General features: G+C 38.1%; 2 protein-coding genes across 3 annotated transcripts; one reads left to right on the plus strand and one right to left on the minus strand.

The window, feature by feature from the left end:
* The first annotated feature begins 1512 nt into the window (after nucleotides 1-1512).
* rbm28 (RNA binding motif protein 28) lies at nucleotides 1513-10970 on the plus strand. Of its 2 annotated transcripts, none has more exons than XM_083893158.1 (20): nucleotides 1513-1828; nucleotides 1964-2107; nucleotides 2196-2284; nucleotides 2394-2469; nucleotides 2582-2674; nucleotides 2757-2828; nucleotides 3073-3178; nucleotides 3278-3537; nucleotides 3627-3693; nucleotides 3862-3971; nucleotides 4047-4120; nucleotides 4245-4380; nucleotides 6588-6652; nucleotides 6768-6926; nucleotides 7094-7243; nucleotides 7336-7410; nucleotides 7514-7643; nucleotides 7836-7974; nucleotides 9708-9810; nucleotides 10565-10970. In XM_083893158.1, the coding sequence occupies exons 1-20, from the start codon at nucleotides 1711-1713 to the stop codon at nucleotides 10703-10705; spliced, it is 2307 nt and encodes a 768-aa protein (XP_083749284.1). In that variant the 5' UTR covers nucleotides 1513-1710; the 3' UTR covers nucleotides 10706-10970. The 2 variants fall into 2 exon arrangements, with proteins under 2 accessions (XP_083749284.1, XP_083749285.1); XM_083893159.1 differs by having other exon boundaries at nucleotides 2199-2284.
* Nucleotides 10971-12031: 1061 nt separating this feature from the next.
* On the minus strand, nucleotides 12032-13414 carry LOC310931164 (leptin-like; the record flags this gene model as incomplete). Its single annotated transcript, XM_083894275.1, has 2 exons — nucleotides 12032-12376; nucleotides 13256-13414. 2 exons carry the CDS (start codon nucleotides 13412-13414, stop codon nucleotides 12032-12034), a joined length of 504 nt encoding a protein of 167 aa, XP_083750401.1.
* Between the last annotated feature and the right edge of the window lie 8742 nt (nucleotides 13415-22156).

The raw sequence follows: 22156 nt of genomic DNA on the forward strand, positions 1-22156 counted from the left end.
ATATTCTGAAATCACGGTAAAATCATGCAAATTTCTGTCCCAAATCACTGGAATCTCTTCCCTGAAATTCGATTAAACACCAAGTGTTTGGTCCTGTGTCTTGGCTGGATTGCCTAGTCGGTGCCTTCTCAGGAGCAAAGCAAAATTGGATACAAAGTCTGTTGCATCTGTGATCTTCCACTCATTACTCCTGTTTACGTTTGTCAGGAAACTGCAGTGGCCTTTAAATAACGGAAAGGATGCTGTTCTTGGTATGCTCCTGCTTTACAAATATGAAACGTGGCCTTGAACGTATAAAAGGATAGTTCTTCAAAAAGCAGATGGCTTTTAATTTTAAGGCAATTTATGTACCCTTAAACTTACATAAGTATGGGTAGTATATTCAAATTTTACCAACAAACCATCCTTAATGTTACACACTGGCATTTTATTGTCATTATTGCAGTTCACTATCTATATAACTATCTGTACTGTTTACTTTATTTAATACTGTAAGGTTAATATTACTGTATAGTAAATGATAATGTATTGACCTTATGAACTTGAACTAAAAAAAAACAAAAAACAAAAAACAAAAAACACAATAAGTGCCTTGAAAAATATCTCGTCCACGAGGCATTCCACCATGTAGTTGTTTGATGAACATGCTGAGTTACAGTCTAATGCATCCAGGGATTTAGATGTATAGTCTATTTTATGTATATATATATAAGACTGTTCATTAATAAACCTGTGCTCTGCATTCAGAGCTCATGGTCTCTGTGTTTGCCAAAGGTTTGGTAAAGCAACAAGTGAGGTGAGAGTTAGGACTTGAAAACTACATATAGTTGATGACAGAAATGTACATTTTACATATGAATGGATCTCATGAAGGTGGCTTTTGAAGGTAAAATGGTGACTTGTAACACTGAATTGCTTTGTCTGACAACTTGAACATGTAATGATTTTATATGTGCAGTTATGTATCATTATCTTTTTTGTGGTGCAGAAATAAATATTAAAACATTTCCTGAGGTGTTTTTCTCCCCCAGACTGAGAAATAAAAAAGGCAAATGCATTTAATTTGACTATTTTATTCCCAAATGAACTGAAGCATTTCCATCCATCCATCCATTTTCTACTCACATTCACACCTACGGAGTGACCAATTTACCTAATCCACATTCTAAAGCATTTCATCATTAAAATATATCAGTAATTTCCATTGCCCTCTTTGTTTCTTTTAGAAACTTCCCTTCTTTTCTTTATTTACATATTTATTTAGTTATTTAGTTATTTAGTGAGTTATTCGGTTCGTAGCGCCACAGTGCGGTCATCTACTGTTACAGACGAAAGGGGACAACACCCGGTCACTCAGCCAGGCTGTTCCATTAATGTGTATCACAATCTCGACTGAGGGGGGCAGCAGAGCGCTAATGATGCGTCACGTGGTCACGTGTGCCATACCAAACAGGAAGCAGACGAAGAAGAACTTATTTTCAAGATGGCTGCCCACGAGTTACCCATGATGTAAACATGCGACTTAACTCTGGTACCGAATGTCGGTTAAATTAAACAGTTCCTTAGTATTATTCCTGACACTGACCAGTCTGATACCGAGTAGATTAAAGTTAATGTCTAATGCTGAACTGTTGATAAACTAGGCAACTGTTTTTTTTTTGTAATTACTGATTGATTCTTGTGCTAAGGTTAGCTTCGCAACATAGAGTCATGGCAACTCAGACCTTATTCGTTGCTTCACTACCTGCCACAGCCACAAACCAGCGTCTGGAGGAAATTTTCTCTGAAATTGGTCCGGTGAAGCAGTGCTTCGTGGTCAAAGAGAAAGGTGACGTTGCCACGCTCATATACTCATATAGACTGTCCATTGAAGCTAAGTTGGGGTAGATCAAATAGACACTTGACAAGTTGAGTCTTGAAATTTAAAATATACTAAACAGCGTTGTCTTCTTTTACGAATCAGGTACAGAAAAATGTCGGGGTTTTGGCTACGTCACATATTCCATGGAGGAAGACGCACAGCAAGCCTTGAAAACGGTAAAAGTGTACGATGGACAGCGGATCTCTGTGTCTCTGGCAAAGAAGAAAACGAATGATAAGAAAATAGGTGTGTATGAAGACTTGTCTTTAAAAGTAGGGTACTGCTGTCAAACCATGACCCTGTAATAACCATAAATTTAATGTATTTGATTCAGCAGCCCCAAAGGATAATGAGGAGAAATCAAAAGGTTTCAGGAAGAACCAGCTAAAAGCAAGACTTATCATAAGGAACCTCAGTTTTAAGGTACGGTGATGTAATATGTTGTGGATTTACAGAACGTGGAATCCCTGAAATACACCATTATTGTTCTCTTGGTATATGAGTTGAACTGGAATTTTATTTTGTATAACAGTGCTCAGAAGACGACCTAAAGGGTGTTTTTGCCAAGTTTGGAACAGTTCTTGAGGCCAAAATTCCACTTAAACCTGGTAAAAATTGCTTTAACTCTCACAACCATGCTCAACAATACTTTTGAGTTGTTATCAGTCATGCACTCCTCGTATTGACTCAATATTTATTTAAAAAATGTTTTTTTTATAGATGGGAAGATGAGAGGATTTGCATTTGTCATGTTTAAAACTTTGCCGCAGGCTGCAAAAGCCCTGAACGCTATGAACCTGAAGGAGATTAAAGGTCAGTGACTGAGACGTCTTCAAATGTTTATCTAGCTTGGACATGGTGATGCGTTTTCTAAATATTTTTGTTTTACTCACAGGGAGACAGGTAGCAGTCGACTGGGCTATAGCAAAGGATAAGTATATGGCCTCACAGCAATCTACAACTGCAGGTAAATTTCTTTGAAGTTTATGAGTGGTTTAAATATTTGCAACTACGAGAGACTGCACACAGGCTGTTTCTCATGAGCTCATGTAAAGTCTTCTCTTTAGATGGTTGTGCTTCTTAAAGGAGAGTGACAGTACATTGTAAATGCTCCTGGTTATTTGTGTTTGATTTTCAACACAATAAGCTCCCATCATATGTATTCGATGGTATACACAGAAAGCATAAACACTATTGTATCTGTGTCTCAGGAAATAAAAGTACAACGGAGGATGCTGGAAAAAAGTCAGACCCTGAAAGTGAAATGGATGAAGATGAAGAAGAAAAAGAAAAAGCAGCAGTACCTTCAAAGAAAAAGTGTGAATTGGAGTCTCCTCTTTCTGTTTTCTGTTCATATGGCACACTGTGTTTGAATCAGAAATTGCATGGCTGATTTCATGCTACATCTTTCTACAGAGTTGCTGCAAAACCAGTTGTGCAGCAGGAGGATGAATCCCACTCAGATGATGATGATGACGACGATGATGATGGTGATGACGACGATGATGATGAGAGCAAAGAACAAGACAGTGAGGAGGAGGATGATGGTGGTGATGACGATGATGATGGTGATGATGACGACGACGACGACGATGGGAGTATCCTCGATTCAAATGAGAGTGAGGAGGATGACGACGATGATGATGATGATGATGATGATGATGAAAAGGAATCAGGTATAAGATGTGATCTTGTGTTTGATCTTGTTTTTGCATATCATAATGCTGATGATTAAACCTGGCTTGTCTGGTGCTTTTTGCTTTAGCCCAAAAGAAAACTCCAAAAAAACTCCTCCCTTCAGATGTAAACGAGGGCAGAACCATTTTCATCAGGTTAGTGATTCATCTAATCTCCCTAATCTCAAAAACTCTTTCAGGTTTTTCCTCGCTCCTTGTCATTTTAAAAATATGTTAATCCTCAAATTCTTGAAAAAACATTCCTGTTACGTATCTGTTACGTTATCACTAGCATCCCTTAATTCTTACTCCTGGCCGATCTAGGAACCTGTCCTTTGACACAGAGGAAGAGGGTCTTGAGGAAGTTCTCCTGCGCTATGGAGAGCTAAACTACATCAAGATTGTTGTCCATCCAGACACAGAACATTCAAAAGGTTAGTCAGTGGTGCCTGACTAAACACCATATTTTCATGAAAGAAGATCACTTTAAAGTTGTTCTGTTTTTCTAGGTTGTGCATTTGCTCAGTTTAAGACAAAAGAGGCTGCAGACAAATGCATAGCTGCAACTCAGGATGAGGCTGAGGTAAGTTTAAGCTAATCCTAAAAACTAACCCTAAATATCCCCAAATCTTCATCATTACGTCATGTTTCCTGTTATTTGTGTGTGTAGTACATTGAGGTGACATTCACTGTGTTGTCTGTTGCAGAATAGCGGCATCCGCGTAGATGGCAGGAGGCTGATAATAGTGGCAGCAGTGAGCAGAGAGGAGGCCTCCAAGCTGAAGGTCGATAAAGTGAAAGTGGAAACAGGCACCAGGAACCTGTACCTGGCCAGAGAGGGATGTGAGTAAACCTAGTTAATGCCATTTTCTCACTCATTTTACCTCCACCATTTGTGAGCAGCATAGCTCAAAAAGTAACCAATGGATTTTGATTAAATTGTCTTTCCCAAATAAGACATTTGGTCAGAATTTGGTCATGATGCAAATATGGATTAGGACTGCAAGTAATGATTATTTTCAAAATCAATTAATCTGAGGATTAATCTATGACTCATTCGGTCCATAAAATGTCAGAAAATGTTTAAACATGTTGATCAGTGTTGATCTAGTGATCACCTGGAAGTGATGTTCTCAAATGTCTTGTTTTGTCCCCAAACCAAAATCAATCAGTTGTATTAAAATATTATTATATAATATATTTATATCCGCGAGAAATGCGGATATTATGGAATCGGTCTCGCGCGTCTGCAGATTTTAGCCGTTAACGCGATAACTGGAAAGGCGTTTGAGATTACATTTTCTTATTTTTTTTATGGGTCACATACCCCCTGTCGATGATCCCTATTGATTTTGAGCTGTCTACCATTATTATTAATTAGTTAATTAATTAATTAATTAATGATATAAAAACCATATTTTCGCCTGTATCTTCCAAAGTATTGCAGGTATTGGCTTCAAATTTTGCATGGGCATCACATACTACCTGAGAATTATCCCTATTGTTGTAGCTTTATTATTAATAAGCAAATTAATTAATTTATTATGCTAAAAACACATTTTCGGCTTTATCTTCCAGACTGATGGAGATATTGCCTTCAAATTTTGTACAATGATTCATGTAACAACTATCTACAAGTACAATCATTATTACTTTGGCTATGATTGGTAATAGTTACATAATAAGTTAACTGGTTAACTTATTAGTGAACACAGAAAAAAAAATTAAGGCATTTTTTCTTTATTATTGAGCTCATTTGGACACATTGAGGATATCATGGGTTTATTTTGCACTTATTCATAATATTTATTACATTATAATATACATTTATTAATTATCATATAAAAAATAGTTAAGCCTCCATTTCTTTATTAATGCATTGAATGGAAAGTTTTGAACATATTGTATGCTTTTTCATGAAATTTAATAAGCATTGTGTATGCTTTTTCATGACATTTGGACACTTCGAAGATATGGCAGGTGTGGTTAGCATTTTAATATTCATAATATTTAACAAGGTATAATAGGTTAACTAGTTGTATTAAAAACTAGAGAGAAATGTATGAGTTCAGGTATTCTGTGTTCATTATCGAGTTTATATGGATACTTTGAACATGTATAAAGTGTAGTCAGCATTATATCATAATATTTAACAGTTATTTTGTTGAATTTATTAATAATTAATTAAAACAGTTAGTGGCAGGTGCGAGTGCGTATACTTTGGGTATATTGAAAAGTTGAGGATTGGACAAGTTCGCGGATATACCCCTTGCTGTCGGCCCCCAACTGCGTAGGCTAGTTGTTATGGAGCAAAGAAACCAGGAAATATTCACATTTAAGAAGCTGAAAATCGATTTTTTAAATGATTTAATGCCTCAAACCGATTATTTACATCCATCCATTCATCTTCTACCACTTTGTCCTCCACATGAGGGTCGCAGGGGGCGCTGTGCCAATCTCCAAACTGATTATTTGATTATTAATCAATTGCTTACTTGGTAATTGATTAATAATCGATTCATCATTATATGGATAGAGAATTGATTTGACACGGTTGTTAAACTTGCGAGTGCTTTCTGTAGTTACTTTAAAACTTACTTTTAAAAAAAGTTTAAAAATACCAATTAAGCAAATCTCAAAGGTTGCAATTTAGGTTACATTTTAGGTTATGCAAACATTTTTTTCAAATGGTTTAAGCACTGGTAAATTGTAATTCATATATTTCTGTTAAATAGTAGTTTAATAAGTTCATGTTAATCATGTCATTGTGTTTTAAATTGATTACAACCCCGATATTGAACTCAACTTCTGTTTTCAAAATGATTGCAAATGAAATCAGTCTCATCTGTCAGAAAATAGCAATTAAATGTTTATTTGATGCAGCTTTCTTACCTTTTCACATTACATTTATAAACCAAGACTTCTCAATGTGAAGTGCAAAACAAGGAAAGCCAAATCTGACTAGAGCGATATATATTACAATATTACAACAGATTTAGTTACTCTCCTTCTTACACTGCATGGTCTTTTCTTCTGCCTCCAATAACCAGTGATCCGAGCTGGAACTAAGGCTGGAGATAATGTGTCTGAAGCAGACATGGTCAAGCGAACCAGAGTATGTATATTATTTTTTCCACTTCATTTTTAAATGTTTTATTTGAATGATTTGTGGAAGTTGATGTTACATGCTCTCTCTTAATTTTATACTTTGTTTTGTCTTTTTCTCTTAGTTTGAAGAAATCAAGAGGACCAAGCTCCGGGACATAAGTGTGTTTGTGTCCAAGAATCGTCTGGTTGTCCATAACCTGCCCAAATCAGTGGACAATAACAAACTCAAATTACTCTGCCTTCAAGCCAATAAGGGAGTCAAAGGAGTTCGTGTTACAGAGGTGAGACATCATGATCAGCAGACCAGACATTTCATTTTATAATAGTTTTTTGCAATGGCATTGTTGGGTGCTAGACTGCTATGGAATTACAATAAAATGTCCAGTAGGGGGTGTTGTTATCCTTATTCATGCTGTTTGTATCATGTACCTTCTGTTTGTCTGCAAAGTGTCGGGTGATGTATGACAAAAAGCCAGTGAAGGGCCAGGCGACAGGACAGTCTTTAGGTTACGGTTTTGTCCAGTTCCAGGACCATGAACATGCTCTCAGCACACTCCGTTACCTCAACAACAACCCTGATATTTTCGGGGCAAACAAGGTGCATTTAATTTTTACATTTTACATGTGATTAAAAGTACCAGCACATTACAAGCAGCCTTTTTAAAATGTCCTTTCTTTGTCATCCTGCAGAGACCTATCGTTGAATTCTCCCTGGAGGATTCAAGGAAACTCAAAATGAAAGAAATGCGACAACAAAAGAACAAGGTATGTTCAGTTTGTGTTGGAGCTACTGTTTGAAAAAAATAAATAAAATCCTTTTTCCGTCGTTTAATGTGTTCTAATGGATCCCTGTGTGGATTTTTTGCAGCAGTTTTCTCAAAATCGTCCCTTTAAAGGAGGAGAAAAACCTCAGGCGCAGGCGGTCAAAGATGGAAAAGGCTTCATGGAAGGTGGAAGTAAACCACAGACTTCATCAGGGCTGACAGGAAAGGAAGGAGGTATGAAAGCAGTGTAAAGCATTTAGACAGTGGTTTCATGCAGAGTTTGTTGTTGTCCTGAACACATCGTGTTAAAAGTGTTTGGAAACCTGAAGGAGAAACCATGTAATTTTTTATGAAAAGAGCAATACAACCTTTTCATCATTGCTGTTACATTTGTATCGAGCCCACCATCATCTCTGTGTTCATCAGCTCCCCCTAAAAACCAGAAAAAGGGCCCACACCATTCTGGCTTCAAGACGCAGCCTGAAGTTGAACACATTGACCTGGAGAACGGGAAAAAAAAAAGGAAGATTCTAACTTTTCCTTCTCATCGTGGACCAAAGATCAGGTGCAGTGTTTATAAGCCACTCTTCTCCCATCTACAATTTTCCTATCACCTGCCACTCTGATTATGCAGATAGATTCAAACTGCAAAAATCATAATGCATTACATTTTAAGGATAGTTATTAATTAAAGGCTCTAAACGATTTCAAAGGAGAGTTCGAGAATTTCATTAAGTGGGGTGCTAGTTATTTTTCATATTTTATGGTCGAGCGCTGCTGGATCCAGAGTTTATGCTCGGAAATATGTGGCCGTTAATATTTAAAAATTGCGGGCATGCGTATTTAATGCCGGACATACATTACAGAGAAAAACATACACAGAATCTAAGTGTAACACATTTTCATTTCTGGAAAACAAACATTCCACAACTGTAAACTGATCGGGCAAAAATCTAATTACTATGAAGTAAATGAGACATAAACAATGAATTCTCTGCTGAATTAACCAGAAATATATTTATATATATATATATTTATGCCAAGTCCAACTCCTTTAAATTAATGACGACTTTTCACGCTTAACTCTTGCGCTTAATTTTTGCGTCTGTGTTTCATTGAAATGAAGTGTTCGGATGCTTCTGTGACGACTTGCGATCCTCATCAACCTTGTCGTTTTTTCCTCTGTGAGACGCCATCTTTGGGTTGTTTTGATTCGGTTTTGGAGTGAGAATTTGCGTTCGCCAGGCATGCCAGACACAGGAATTATGGTGGTGATTTTCCCCACCTTTGCCCCAGTCAGGGTAGATTTCCCCCAAAATTCCACATGACTATTTCACAAGTAGCTTGGAAGTGTTTCTAGTAATTATTGGTTTGTTGTGTTTTGGTGCTCGTTGTTACTATTGCACAACAAATGTTCAGTGACAGTTCAGCCGAACACGCATTCGTTGTCTGCCTCGGCTTCATGGCGCCTTGTCTGTGTGTATATATATATATATATATGTATGTATATATATATACATACCCACACATACTCTACATATACATATATATGCATTATACATTAAAACAAGTTGAAATAAAAGAAACAATATAACAACAACTAAAAACAACAGGAACACAATGAGGCGAAGAAGTTAAAAAAAATATATTTTATGGCTATATTGTTATATTTGTTATAGATGGATAGAGTGGGAGCCGGGAGGTTAGTGCAACTGCAGAGAAAGCTCGGTCACTTCTGTTTTTTAACGTTTGTACTGGGGACAACTTAGAGCTGCTAATCTTTCTAATCTTTATGGTTTGAAACAGTAGTGGGTTTTGCCGTCATGTGTTTGCCAGTCCGCTCGGTAGAGGTGCCATGTGAAAATCACAATTCTTATCCACAAATATTCAAAATCAATTAAAAACGTGCACAATTTGATTCAAAACAAAAAAATGTTTTGACATGTTTAATTTCAAAAGGTGTAGTAGAAAACAAAGGCTTCGGTTTTCTAAATAATGGATTTGCCTCTGTTTATATTCCCCTTTTACAAATAAAAATGTTATCTTAACTCTGATTTTATGATGACAAAACTATTGTGAGAGGCACACAAGGGCCTCTCACAATAGAGCCTCAATTTAGCAGCTCCATTATCTGAATTAATTTTTAATCAAATCTCTTTGAATCAAAAATCATTTTTTTCTTTGTTTAAGTAAAACACATTTTAAATGTCTTGCTAAAGGCTGCTAAACATTTGAAATGAAAGTAAATGCCATCATTGAGCGTCAGTACTAAGTTGCAGACTGTGTCGTCTTTTTCAGAATGCGGGATAAAGGAAAGCAGCAAGGTCCACCACCCAAGAAAGCCAAACCTGGGTCCAACAGAAAACGACAAATGGAAAAGCCAATGCAGCCCAGAAACCAGGTTTGTGTTTATTCTGTTTATCGATTTTTCAGCCTGATTTTGTAACTTGCAAATAAGCATTGGCCTGAAATCTACTGCTGCCAGCTGCTGTGTACAAACTTTTTAAAGACTTCCAGTTTTCCCACTGGGAGAAAATGTCTGTGTCAATTCTGATTTGTGTCAATTCTGGCACACATTTTTGTTGATATATGTGCATTTGCATCTATCTGGGATGGACAATGTCAATAAATTCAAAGATTACAAAGTCAGGCGTTTGATAAACAATCATAATGTATTATTAATGAGGCATAAGCAAATATCAACAGCCAGAACTATATGACAAGTACAGATAATATTGTTTCATTATTGTAATCTATTATTCAATGAGACTTGAAACAATAATACAATAAAATAAGACTTAAAAAAAGTGTAGAATATTGTAGTCCTGTTCAACATAAGTGACATATGGTCGCCATACATAAAAAGTGATCTGATTTAAATTGCAGCTTGTAAATGAGATATTTCTGAGGGATGAGCTCATTGACATGATTCTGCCAACCCTCAAAATATGCTCCTTTATTAAAAGTATATTCTTCCTGGCAGCCATTTTTACAGTTTGCGAAGTGTTGAAAGATTGTCTGCGATAATCAGTATATTTTATATTGCTACTGCCATGTTTAATTTGTTAATAAGTCTCTGTAGCAGAGGAGGTATTGATGATCAGCCAATATGACCTTACAGTTCTATTTACTTGTCTTTTTCTTTTCTAACGCAGAAGGGACCAGCAGCTAAGAAGCATTTCAAGAGTAGAGACGGAGACCGTTTTGACAGCCTGGTGGAGCAATACAAGAAGAAACTCATCGGTAACAGTGACAAGAGTGCCAATTACAAAAGAAACAAGTGGTTTGATGGTTGATGCTCCACGTGGGTGTGTGTTTATACTGTGTTAGTGTGTGAGAAACACAATGTGTTGCAAATGAGGTTTTATAGTGACAACAACTCTTCATGGATGTTCATGTGTTAGTTTTGTGTCAGCTTGTACAGTTTAAGAAGCCAAAGTGTTGAGCTGAACTGTCCCTTTAATCATTCTGAAAGTCCATGCCCTTGTTTTGTTTGCCACTAAAGACAAAGACTGAATTATACAGTATAAGGATACTGTTTTTTTTCTTTGTCTAAATGTCTTTTTAATTAAACATGAAAACTAAATTCAGTGTGTGTTTTTGTCAAAGTGAAGGTTGCCACAGTGTTCACTCATTTAGTTAAAAACATGGGTTAATCATAAGCTGATAGCCGTGGATAAACACTTCCCTGAACTACAATTGGACCAAGATAAAAACGCCCACCACTGAATGTCATTGTCACTTTATTCAATGTTTCTCTCATGACTCCTCACTGACAAACTTGCAGATACAAAATATAAATTGCATTACAACTATATTATAATACAGTTCAATAGTATCCAATAGTTGTTAAAAAAAACAAAACATTTAGGCTATAAATAAATTCCAGTTCTTACTCATTCTGTACATGACCTCGTTGAACAACATGATCCTGCTGACTCAGCGTTAGAGGCTGAATCTGTGTGTAGATTATTTGCTAACACATCCATGATGATGTCAACATCAGAAAAGGGAAAAACAAAGCATATAAGCAGCTCAAGCCTGAATTTGATGAGTACTGGCTACCACCTTAACATAGCTGGTACTTAACTATTATTGATACAAATGTAACACTGTAGTGTGGTCATACTGAACTAGAATTTGTTTAATGACTGGTTTTTAAAACTTAGAACAGCGTATTAACTGAGCAAACATCAACTCCAAAAATAAAGCCGAATCATTTTAGCTCAACACTATTTAGATATCTAAATATATCTAAATGTATGTAGATACACACTCCTGGGTTGTAGCTGCTTAGTTTCCCGTATGCCTTGAGCCTGTGGTAAGATCAGTTTGCATATAAACACCGCATCTTCTACAGCAAGACGTGCTGATGAAAAGACAATACTTTGTTACAAAATACAGGTTTTCTGAATCAAGTAGGCAAATAAATACATATGTATATAAATAAGTGCATATTAAAGAGTACATTTCCTTCCAAAAAACCCCAAAAAAACAACAGTGGTAAAAGTTCAACATGGCCAGTAGGGAATGGCAACTCTGACATCACTGATGCAGGATTTGTCCAAAACATGAGGCCTGACAGCTTATAAATATTATTAATAGAGTGTTTTTTTTCTGGATCAACATCTCAGATGTTGATTTTGATCCAGAGTCTTTAGCAGCAGGTTGAGGAACTCCTTCACTCTCATGAGAGCTTCAAAGCTCACCGTGTGAATGAACTCTTTTTGACTCTGGAGCCTCTGCAGCGGCTCCGGCAACGAGGGTTTGGGCTCCTGCTCGCTGCAGTGTTTCTGCCTCCACTGATCCAGGTAACCCGTCAGTGATGAGATGTCAGACTTGATCTGGGAGACGCCACTGAGACTGTCGGAGATCAGGCTGTTGTAACCGTCCAAGACCATCAAGGTGGAGGACAGTCCATCCAGGTCTTCAGCAGCAGCTGGACTGAGTGTCCGGCCTGCAGGGAACTGCAGAGAGAGAACATGAGTCAGCAATACAACCCAGTGCAGTTCTTGATTAAAAGAAACATGGTGAAGATAACAAGACACAAAGACACAAAGCACCAGGATAGTTAAACTAAAGTGCCTTGAAACAGGATGTGTCAAAAATGGACGCAGTCTCCTGGTTTGACAAGTGAGGCGCATGGGAAGTAGAGCAGCCACTAGGGGGCGACTCCACTGAATTCAAGTCTATGGGAAAATGAGCTGAGGAGTTAATTATCATAATCACTAGCTTTGGCTCTTTTTCAATAGAATATAATGTCAATTTATCTAGTAATGTTCCCGTTTAGATGATAAAATATGGCACATATGAGTGGACACACCAGTGTAATTGACAGAACTGATAGGTGCCTGGTTGCATGTGAATGCTCTGTGTTATGGTGCTGGTCAAATTGCAAACAGAAGTTTTTTTACAGTCTGTACCTGAAAGGCAGTGTAAAAACATAGAACACCTTGAGGGAATTTCTGTCTGACAGACAAGATATTACGGGGTTGCAGATTTAGGAAGTTTTAGTGGCAAGAATTTTTTTTGTTTGTTTTTTTTCAAGTGTATAATCACAAGAAAATTGTTGTTTTCAAAGCCTTAGAATTAGCCTTTTATATGTTATATACTTTAGGCTTAGTCTTGCATCTCCATGTGTCAACAGACAAACTAGCAAGCGTGTGCATTTTGAAACCAAACATCTACATCCTTTCTGTTGTACAAAGGCCACCATAGTTTGGGAAATTGGAGGCATGAGCTGAGCTTTTATTTCCTTGCAATGATTAGACCTCCCTATTTCGACCAATATTAAAATTAAATTACAATTTTAGTATCCTTTAACAGAAATATAAAGCAAATATTACCTGGAAGTCTTTTTCCAGTCTGACCACCAGCTGCTCAGCAATTCTCTTCACTTTGGATTTCATTTTTACCACGTCCTCTGGTTCCACTGGCAGTGGAACAGCTGTGCACATGGTCGAAAGTTGCAACAGGGAAAGCAGAACGGCCAGAGTGTAGTCCATAATGCGGGCTGTTATTCTCCTTCAAGTTAGAGGAGCACCGATTAATCCTGCGAGGTGACGAGAGAGAGCGGGAGAGAGAGAGATTATTCTACCTCTTGATGCTTGTCTGTCACTCTCCATCTTCCACTTGGCATCTCGCCACGGTGTCAACCCGCCAGGTATTAGCTCTTATCAGCATGTCATCCAGTTGGACTTCTAAACTCACTTCCTCCCCCGGTCGATTTTACACAATATGTTTAAATTGTGGCAACAAATATTTGGAATAGAGACACCTGTGAATTCCGGTACAAAGATCACACACTATCATTGCCAAGCCCCCAGATGTTTGCCAGTTTATCCCTGAAGAGTCATTAGATAGGGTTAGCTCATAAAAACTGAAATCCTTTATATGTATATCTATGTATACACACACACACACACACACACACACACACACACACACACAAACACAAATATATATGTACACACATATATAAAAAACAAAGAGAGTGAAATATAGCTGGAGAAGATGAGATTGAGAGGAGAGTTGACCTTACCTTGGCTGGTGTCTGTGTGTATGCCACTGTTAGGCTCCATCAGTGTATCTTATAGTGGAGGGATGTTGACTCATCTCTTACTCACCTCACTCTGACCCCCCGCTTCCCCCCTCATCCACCCCCACAGTCCCCATCTCATACCCCACAAGCCCTTGAGGAGACATGGATATACTTGTTTTTTTTAGTCATTTACTTTGACTAAAATCCAATCATAATGTACCCAAATTAAAGTCTTTGTGGAAACACTTGTTTCCCTAAAATAAAATGCAGTTAAGTTATATAAGACATGATACAACTTCAGTTAAAAATAGTTTTAAATCATTGGAAAACACTTTATGTCCTAGTAACAGATAATCCAAGATTACACCACAGCATTTTTAATATTTAAAATCAGGGATAAAAGCAATACTTGGAATGATTCTGATATCTTCAAACCAAAACAAAAGAGTTAAACATGTTTTTTTTTAATGTAAATTCCACAGAAAAAGTGGACACACAAATCAGACGACAAATTTTCAAAGTTGGCAAAAGCACAGCGTTAGCTAATCCAGGATTGCACATCTTAATGTTGCTGTCTCTTTAATGAATGTTTATTCATTAAAGAGACGGATCAAAGTAATACTTCAAATGTTTCGAACGTCTTCAAACCAAAACAAAAGTTTGTCAGAAAATTCCACTAAGAACAATATATATATATATATGTATATATGTATATATGTATATATATATATGTGTGTGTGTGTGTGTTGTTGTTTTTTTCAATGATGGGAAAAACACATGTTACAGCAACAGCTAATCCAGGATTACACCACATGTTGATGTTCCTGCTATTCTTATTATATTGATTCATTAAAGACGGGGTTAAAAGTGATACCAAATAAATGTTTGATAAATGTTTCCAGCGCTACTGACCAAAGTTTCCTTGTATGTCACGTCCTGTTCGTGACGCACACTTCTCTTTACTGCTCCTCTGGGCGTTGCATAATGTCACGCGGGTCAGTATTTATTCAGCGTGTACCAAAACACAGTGTGTCTGAGTGCACGCACATGCAGCAAATTAATAACTCACATTAAACAGTATTTAGCTGTTGAGTTATTTGTTAGTTTTTGTCTCTAATCCTCTTTAAAATCACCAAAATCATTGGGACTATATAGTGTATATAGAGGAGCTGCAATGTATAGGTCTATACATCTCCATATATTTATATTGATCATTGTATCATATGTTCACTGTTCAATAATTCCTATTATCTAGTATCTAGAAGTATAAATACCTGCTCACACTGGAGTATTTACCATAAAAGACATCACCATGATCATTTCACACATTTTGAATTCACAACACATTTGTTCAATTTCAATAAAACAACAACTGTCATCATTACTCTTGAATTGAATTGACTAATACACTGCATGGAATAACTGCTCTGAAGCGCCAGTAAAATAAGAATAAACAGCATAAGTAGTAGAAAAACTCCTAAATTGTACCAATATTGAACATAACTGTGGCGTTACAGTCAACAATTTAGACTACTTAACTATTAAATGATACAGTAACCTGTACAGTTATTATAGTAAATATGCACATTACACAACAACAAAGTGTGAAATAGCCAGGAAGCCAAATATTTTGACAAAATGGACTTTAAGTTTCGCTTTTAAAGAATTGCCATTGTGCTTATTTAACCTTGAGAACAATTACAGGATTATCATGTGTCAATATCCAGACACAGCGTCTCAGTGTAAAACAACAGCATTGTTATGATCTGTAATAAGAGATTCCATGTGTTTGTAATGCGGGCCATGTGTGCTTTTTTAAAATGGTCACATTTCGAGCTGTAAATTTTCATAGCATTTAATGTTCGTATTTGTTCGTTTTGCTCTAATTTATTGCTATTCTTGAGAAACTGTGTGAAAATCTTATTTGAAACGGAGTGGAGGAGGGGAGTGGCTGTGCAGAGAAACTTTCTGTTTCTCTGAAGCATGAAGAGGTCAAGAAGGCCAGTGTGTGTGTGTGTGTTTGTGTGTGTTTGTGTGTGTTATTACTTCTTCACTGACTTTGTGAGGACCAAAAGTCTTACAGGAAACCAACTCCTGGTCTTAACAAAGTAGAGCCTTAGAGACATCAGTTGGTTATGGTTATGATTAGATTGTCCAGGTGGTGCATATAAAAAATATAAAACCAAAGATAAAAACCAAGTCTCTACATTGTGAATTATTACATTTTAGCTGAGATCGTGAAAACTGAACTGTGTCAAAATTCAACTTAATCCTCTCTTTGTGAGGACACTTTGGCAACATAAGGACATTCTGTCTTGTCCTCACAACTTTAAATGGCTTTTTAGGGTTAAATCTCGGTTTCAGGATTAGGGTTAAACCTGGGTTTAAGTTTAATTGTTAAGGTTAAGCACTTAGTCTATGTCTGGGACTGTCCTCACTAAGAATGCTGTAAAAGAACATGTGTGTGTGGTCTGCAGGAAACAAAACGCAGCACCGTGATGGTGATTTCAGTTTTCTCTCAAAGTAATTTACAGTAAATCCTGCTCCATATTAGCTCATGCATGTGCACCAACTTGCTGACAGTGTGCAGATACCGGAGGTCTCCTGAAAACCATCCACACATGAACACTGTGATACTCATGCAAAATTTCAAAATTGTTGGGAAAAAGAAACACTGCAGGACATATTTCTGGGAAGCAAAGTAAATGGGCGACAGAACGCGTGCCACTTGCCCTCGTGACGGGAATTAGTGTATTATTCATCGCAGGAAAAATGCACACAAAAGAATGAAATGAATGGTAATTTGATGAAAACCTTTCCAAATATTGCTCAAAGTTTCTTGAGATGTGTTTGGAGGCTTTTCTCCTCTCTTGCTGGTAACACAGGCAGCTGACATCTGGGATAAATCAAAGCTGCGTGTTGCTGGGACTATTTATAATTCGAGATTTTGACTGCCAGTATGTGACGTCTCAGGATTACCTCACAGTAAAATATGCAATCACTGGATCTTTGCACATCAGCACAAACAATACCAGGCTTTGGATTAATCGTTTATCAATTTTCTATCAGGTTCATATCCATCCATTATCTACCGCTTTATCCTCCACCAGAGGGTCGCGGGGGGGGGGGGAATGTGCCTATCTCAGCTGACATTGGGGCGACATAGGGTACATCCTGGACAGTTCGCCAGTCCATCATAGGGCCACAGATAGAGACAAACAACCATTCACTCACACTCTCACACCTACGGGCAATTTAGAGCAGGTGTTCTCAAAGTTTTCATACCTGAGGGCCAATTTAGGAACATTGGACTGAGGGCCGCCAAAGGACAAAAACAGAAAGAAATCCCATTTGTAATCATTTTAATGACCAGATTGCAGTTCTACAGTTTAGCGTTAAGTAATATCAGCGTTAATATAATGTTATTTAAGCATTAATATAACGCTTTATAATTTACTGGGTAATAACCCAGTATTTTGGCCATTGTTCTTACCTTCTAATTACAGGTTAATACCAAGTAACACATTTCTGTTACCATATATTTACTGGCTAAATAGCTAGTAATTGGGGGCTGTAGCTACCTGCTTATTACCTGCTTATAACCCAATAATACACTAAAATTCACCATATAGAAACCAGGTAAATACCCAGTATTTGTGTTTACACTTATTGGTCTGTATCCAGTAATGTCCAATATACATTTAACAAGCTTAGTACCTGCTGGATTAAAACTATCAACTGTAATTCATTGTGGGCCGCCAGAAATGTTTCTGCAGGCCGCCATTGGCCCGAGGGCCGCACTTTGAGAACCAATGATTTAGAGTGACCAATTCACCTAATCCCCAAATCTGCATGTTTTTGGACTATTGGAGGAAGCCGGAGAACCTGGAGAAAACGTACACACACAAACACGGGGAGAACATGCAAACTCCATGCAGAAAGGCCCTTGTTCCAACCGGTGCTCGAACCCGGGTCTTGTTGCTGCAAAATCAAGAGCGCCAACCACTACATCAACCGTGTGGCCCCACGTTCATATCAGTTAATGAAAATGTTTATGATTCATGAATAGGATTGTCATATTTCCGCCACAGCCACTTACTTTGCAACGGTGGCGGGAAAGAATCAAGGGACTTTACACAGAAAAACTGTAAGTTTTTTTGCTGAAGGACTCCTTTAAAGAGCCCATATTATACCCTATTACCCCAAGTTAAACTAGTTCCTGATGCCCTAATGAACATGTCTGTGTCATGCTTTAGTCAAAATATCATAAGGATGAAGCACAATAGCAGTTCAATAACCTGCCAAAACAGCCCATGTGAATGAGACCCAGGTAAACACACACACCCACTGCTTCCAGGGGAGTGTCGATCTTACTATCCACAGCCATACTGTCACCATTTATCACCTATTGTCATGCAGCGTCGTCACAACCTCCGCTCCATATACCCCATAGTAATGTCCGTTTACCCGTTGTTACTGCGTTTCACCGTAATGCATAGAGTGACCACGATTTTGGCTTCTCACGAAACATTAGAATCGAAGAAAAACGATTAATGCGCCACACGGCGCGGCGTGTATGTAAATTCCTACGCTAGAAAAAGACCTTGAATGCACCAGTGTTACTGTGGCTGAAAATGACGTGTGTGGATCAATAATGAGCAGAGAATGTGGAAACACGACAGAAAGGAAGCCTTTGGTTGAGAAGAAATGTAGGACAACATCTACATCTTTCTGCAGTGCTTTCAAACGCGTGCTCTTCATATTATTTATCCACACATGTCACTGCAGGCACGTAACTGGTGCGTTCAAGGTGTTTTTCTAGCATAGGAATTTACATACACGATCAACAACAAAGGGCTTGTGAAGCTTGTGAACATTTTTTTCATAAATAAAATATATCCACTGGACACAAAAATCCTCTGAGGCTGGAAGTTTGTGTAAAACACTGTGCTCCGCTGTGCAGCCACACTTCCTCCCTCGCCTGCACTCTCGTATTTCACAGGGACAAGGGGGAGCTACGGTGGAGCTGTGAAGTACTCTGCCTGGGGGGGTGCCAACATTCACGGTGAAATGCTTGCTATGTCGTCATTCCGAGGGAGGTTTAAACATTGCGTGTTTTATCGCCTATACTTACACTAAGTGGAACCACTAAAACGTGACTAAGTCTTGTTTTTTCACATTTTGGGGACTGGTATGGCCCCCTGAGTCCCAAATATCAGTACTAAAATGATTAAAAAGTTGATTTTGCACAATATGGGCCCTTTAATAGAACAGTTAAATTTACCATCATATGACAAGTTAGGGGGTCACATGCCTTACAGTAAAAAAAAGGTTTTCTCAGGGTCCTCTGATGTGCAGAGGTTAACAGGACACTCTAAATTGACCGTCTCTATGTGTTGGCCCTGCGATGGACTGGTGACATTTCCAGGGTTTACCCAGCCTGTCGCCCTATGTCAGGTGGGATTGGCTCCGGCTCCCTGCAACCCTCATGCTGAAGATAAAGTGGTAATGAATGAATGACAAGTGAGATGAAACAAGAATAGACAACCATTTTCATAGGAGCGCCATTAAAATACAGACATACAGGTAATAACTGTCAGTGCACCCATCGACCTCCACCATTCATTTATCAGAAAAAATGTGAACAAAACAATGTTTTGAAATCTTTGCCTGTTCACATTAAAACAAACTCTGACTTTGAAACATGGATGATACGCAAAGACAGACCTATATAAGAATATGCGCTTCTATTTGCAGGCCACAATGCAGATTAGTGGATAGCACTGTTGCCTCACAGAAAGGAAGGTCCGGGTTTGTGACCCTGTTTGACTGAGGGCCTTTCTTTGTGAAGTTTGTGAATGTGCATGTTCTCCCCGTGTGAGTATGGGTTTTCTCCAGGTTCTCCGATTTCTGCCCACAGTCCAAATACATGCAATACAAGGATTAGGTAAATTGGACACTCTACATAGCTTTGAGTGTGAGAGTGGATGCTTGTTCTACTGCAAACCTGATACAGTTATCGTAAGCTATAATTGCCTTTCTTGCATGTCTAACAGTACTTAGTAAAAATTTGAACATGATCACCTGCAGGGTGGAACGGTAGCAGCTATGTGCATGCGTGATTCATTAGCATGCTGCTCGTTGAGCACAGTAACTGCAGAGTGATACATGCTTTCACGTGAGAGTCTCCAAACACCACAAAAAGTCGGCAGATTTAGCGACAAAGTCGCCACGTTAGCAAAGCTGCTCTGTCGAGGCTCACGACAGAAGACAGACAGGAAACTCTGCAAATTATTTTTTTCAGTCTGAATATTTTAATTGGTCATACTTTTATCATAATAATATGACAATTAAATAATGATGAGTTTCAAAACCTGGTGAGTTTATCTTACGTTTTAGAGTGCCATACGCTTATTAGGAGCAATTTAACCCTGTAAAGCCCAAACCATTAAATATTTGACAGAAAATTCTAATTCTTTGAAACTGAAGCCTTTATTGGTCCTTCTGAACAAACATTTTTTTTTTTTTTCAAATATCAATTTCCATATAGGGGTTTTAATTTGTATCATATTTGATACAGTGGGTCACAATGCTCAAATATTCTTTTTTTTTTTTTGAACAAAAAATTCACAAACAAATCCAACAAAAACAATGCAGCAATGAAACTGGCAGGGAGGAAGTCTGGAAGACATATCATTTCAGTTATTTTTACTCATTTTGCAGTTCACAACCTTTTTATTTTGAGTGATGGTAGGCTTGAAAACAGCTGTTCAGACAAAGATGCACTCTGCATTTCTCACAGGATACATGGGCAAAGTGCCCTACGCAGTGCTTGCATCTGTCGGGTTTCCCATAATTTTATACATCGGGTTTGTCAAGGAAAAAAATCGTTTGGCGTTATAGGGTTACGATTACGAAAGAAAAGTGTAAAAATGCAAGAAAGGTAAGTATAGCAGAACTAGACCGGAAGTTCCAATTAACGCTGTTTTTAAGTTTGTACCTGCGTCATTACCTTGTTTATGAAGTTTCGAAACAAACAGTTCAGCCATTGCTGAGAACGCTGTGTTTTATTGTAATCTCGGGCTCAGCGAGTTATAGTTACGTAAACAGCGGTTCTCCTGAACAGCAGACCGCCTGCTCCGGGCACTAGTCCGGGTACATCCGGTTGCGTACATTGAACCGCAGAAGAAGAATAACGTCCGTTGTGGAGGTGTTCCACGAGCGACAGTGTCTTCTGATTCTGGGTCAAAGTCATAAAAGGGACTGCGGCGGGGAATGTTTTGTAAATGAGTAGCATTACATCCACCGTTCCAGAAGGGGGAGCTGCGCTTCTGAGAGCGGGTGTGCCGAATGTCACTTCCGGGTTCTGGCCAATCACAACACAGTCTGTCTTCTCAGGTGAGATTTATGTCTGAAATAGCGCGGCTGACAAGTGCTTCAAAAAGGACATATTTCTACCCGCTTGTTTCCAGCAACTAGGAGGTTTTTGACCATAAAAACAAGTTAATGTATAGACCTCCATAACTAACATTTATGTGCAACAGGACCACTCTATGTGAGCTCTAAGTAACAGAATGTAGGATTTGCTCTTGGCGCCCCCCACAGCTGGGAAACAGTATTGTCTGTTACCCCTGTTGTAAAATATGTTGCTATAACACGTGCATTTGTTGACAAGCCAATGAAACCAGTGAACTCTGAAGGACTGCTAATGTACAAACAACCAGACAATGTCTTCAGACCAGGTACAGGAGCCTGTGTTCAAGCATTTTGTACAAATATAATTACATTGTTTATCTCAAGATATTACAAATTAAATGTCACCCTAATAAAACCTGACAGTTCTTCGCAGGGCCACAAACAACCATTCACTTTCATATTCACACCGACAGTCAATTCAGAGTTTACCGTACCTAATCCCCATATTGCATTTTTGGACTGTGGGAGGAACCCGCACACAGTGGAGAATATGCAAACTCCATGCAGAAAGGCCCTTGTTCCAACGGGTCTTCTTCCTGCAAGGGCAAGTGTGCTAACCACTACACCACACTACGTGTGGCCCCTTGCGTTTTCAACCCAGCTCATATAATCGTTTGCAAATAGTTTGAATCTCTTGCTTAACAAAACGAAACGAAACAAACGAAAGGAGATGACTTACTTTACGTATGCAACAAAGTACAATTGTATCGTTCTCTTTATGACAGGGACA

This window comes from Microchirus variegatus (assembly GCF_963457635.1).
Source record: "Microchirus variegatus genome assembly, chromosome: 8".
Taxonomy (NCBI): domain Eukaryota; kingdom Metazoa; phylum Chordata; class Actinopteri; order Pleuronectiformes; family Soleidae; genus Microchirus; species Microchirus variegatus.